This window comes from Alligator sinensis, unplaced genomic scaffold (assembly GCF_000455745.1).
Source record: "Alligator sinensis unplaced genomic scaffold, ASM45574v1 scaffold345_1, whole genome shotgun sequence".
Lineage (NCBI taxonomy): Eukaryota > Metazoa > Chordata > Crocodylia > Alligatoridae > Alligator > Alligator sinensis.
Window position 1 is genome coordinate 203,875 of NW_005843099.1, and position 2,094 is coordinate 205,968.

The 2,094-nt window shown below is 49.6% G+C and overlaps 1 protein-coding gene across 1 annotated transcript in view; it reads left to right on the plus strand.

The window, feature by feature from the left end:
• Window positions 1-404: 404 nt before the first annotated feature.
• RASL10B (RAS like family 10 member B) overlaps window positions 405-2,094 on the plus strand; it is a 27,291-nt gene continuing 25,601 nt past the window's right edge. The window contains exon 1 of the mRNA XM_006037340.3: window positions 405-776. Coding sequence (XP_006037402.1) covers window positions 561-776 — 216 coding nt within the window. The 5' untranslated portion in view covers window positions 405-560. The remainder of the gene's footprint in view (window positions 777-2,094) is intronic.

Sequence of the window (2,094 nt, forward strand, 5' to 3'; positions counted from 1 at the left end):
TGGCCCAGTGGTTTGATTAGTGAATGAAACCTCAGTAGGCCTGCACTTTTGTTCCTTTTCTGCCACAGACTTCCTGTGACACCTCCGGTGGGTACCTTAGACCCAGATCCTCAGAGGTATTTAAGTGCCTAACTCTCTCTGATTTCTGGGCTATGGTCTCACTTGCCTTTGGTCCCCAGCCATAAAAGGAGGATAACAGCCCTGCCCTGCCTCACAGGGGTGTTATGAGAAATACACTGAAGACTGTGATGTGCTCAGATACTACGTGGACATGACAGTGCATGAATCTCAGGCAGACAGGAAGGATGTGGTGTTGTCTGGTGGGTGACTGTAAGGGGGTGTTTTTTATTTGTTTGTTTTTTAAGAAGGTGCCTTTTTTCACTGGATCTTTCTTGGTCTTGTAGTGATGGGCTGGGCTGAAGAAGAAATGCTTCCTGAATGGGGCTGACACTGCAGTTGCTGGAATATGCAGGCCAGGGGCCTTCCTGGCAGTGCCAACAGAGTGGACTGTGCCAAGGAGCCAATTGCCAAGTTGCACAGGGGGGCCACGGCCGGAAGGCATGGTGACAACTTTCAAGATTGCCGTGCTTGGGGCTCAAGGGGTTGGAAAGAGCGCCATCGTCCGACAGTTCCTCTACAACGAATTCAGCGACGTCTGCGTGCCCACCAAGACGCGGCGCGTCTACCTGCCAGCCGTGGTCATGAACGGCCATGTGCACGACCTACAGATCATGGACTTCCCGCCCATCACATCTTTCCCAGTTAACACTCTGCAGGTACATGTGCCAGTCACTGACCCTGTAATGCCTGCCAAAGGGAGATGCGACTTCTTGGCTACTGGCCCATTCTTATTGAGGAGTCAGTCTTGTTTTTTCCTCAAGGTTGCATGTGCTGTTATGACACAGACCCACTGCCACTGGACTCCTGCCATTTGATTCAGTAGTTGATACTAGTCCTCAGCTGATGTTGTATTTTTGCATCAGCTTTCCTCTTAGAATTAGGATGTGTCCTAGGTGTGTAAGACAGGACTTGGCTGTTAAACAAATGTTTAAGGGGGCTGCCTGGGAAAGGCTTGTTCTCGTGTTCCAAGAGCAGGAGTGAGAGTCAGGACTCCTGGGCTCTATTCCAGGAATCACAGCTTTGACCAGAGCAAGTCATTATACTTCTTTCTTCCTCCATCTCAACTCTCTGAAACCTTTAGGTGGAAGATATTAAATCATCACAGTGTGTCATTGTTTAGTGTTGGTAAAATACCACAATACCACAAAATAGGTCATTCCTGGTAGTAGTGCCTACAAGCCCTAGTTATTGACCAGAATGTCTTTGCACTACATGCTGTTCAAACACAGACAAAAGGGCAGCCCTTGACACAATCTAAGACAAGGCAGACAGACAAGACAATATTGCTCAGTGTGATAGGCAGCTGTCTCAGCTTTCAGTAGCCTAGCCATTGCCCTCGTCTGGTTTTGCAGAAGTTGTATGTTAATGAGAGCTGTGATGCATGTCTTGATTCACATCACACACACGCACAATGCATAATGACCCTGATCGTCCAAGCACCAGCTAGTATGCCCACCCATCTAAGAAACCACATTCGCATCAGACATTCCCGTTCTTATAGAATGATAGAAAATTAGGGTTGGAAGGGACCACAGGAGGTCATCTAGTCTAGTCTCCAGGACCATCTTCAACCAGATCATCCCAAACAAGGCTTTGTTGAGCTGTGTTTTAAGACCTCCAAGGTGTGCGGGCCGGGAGCGACCCGAGCCCTTTTCGCGCTGCACGCGGGCTGTGGCCAGCAGCCCGGGCACGCCGGGTCGGAGAGGGAAGGCCTTCGAGCTGGAATTAGGCACGGACGCGTATCGGTAGTTTAAAAGATTGTTTACTTACACCGAGATGGCAGTGGTGTAGGCTGGAAAGCTTGATTAAGTTGCAGTTACAGACAAACAACACAGACGGTCTCGTGGAGGTTGCTAGGCTCCACGGTGCAGAGCTCCGGATGTTCTGGGTGAACGAGCCACCAAAATAGGAATCGTAAGTACGTCTTATAAAAGTTGCGTTCGAAGACGGGAAGAGGTGGGCGGTGGATCAGGC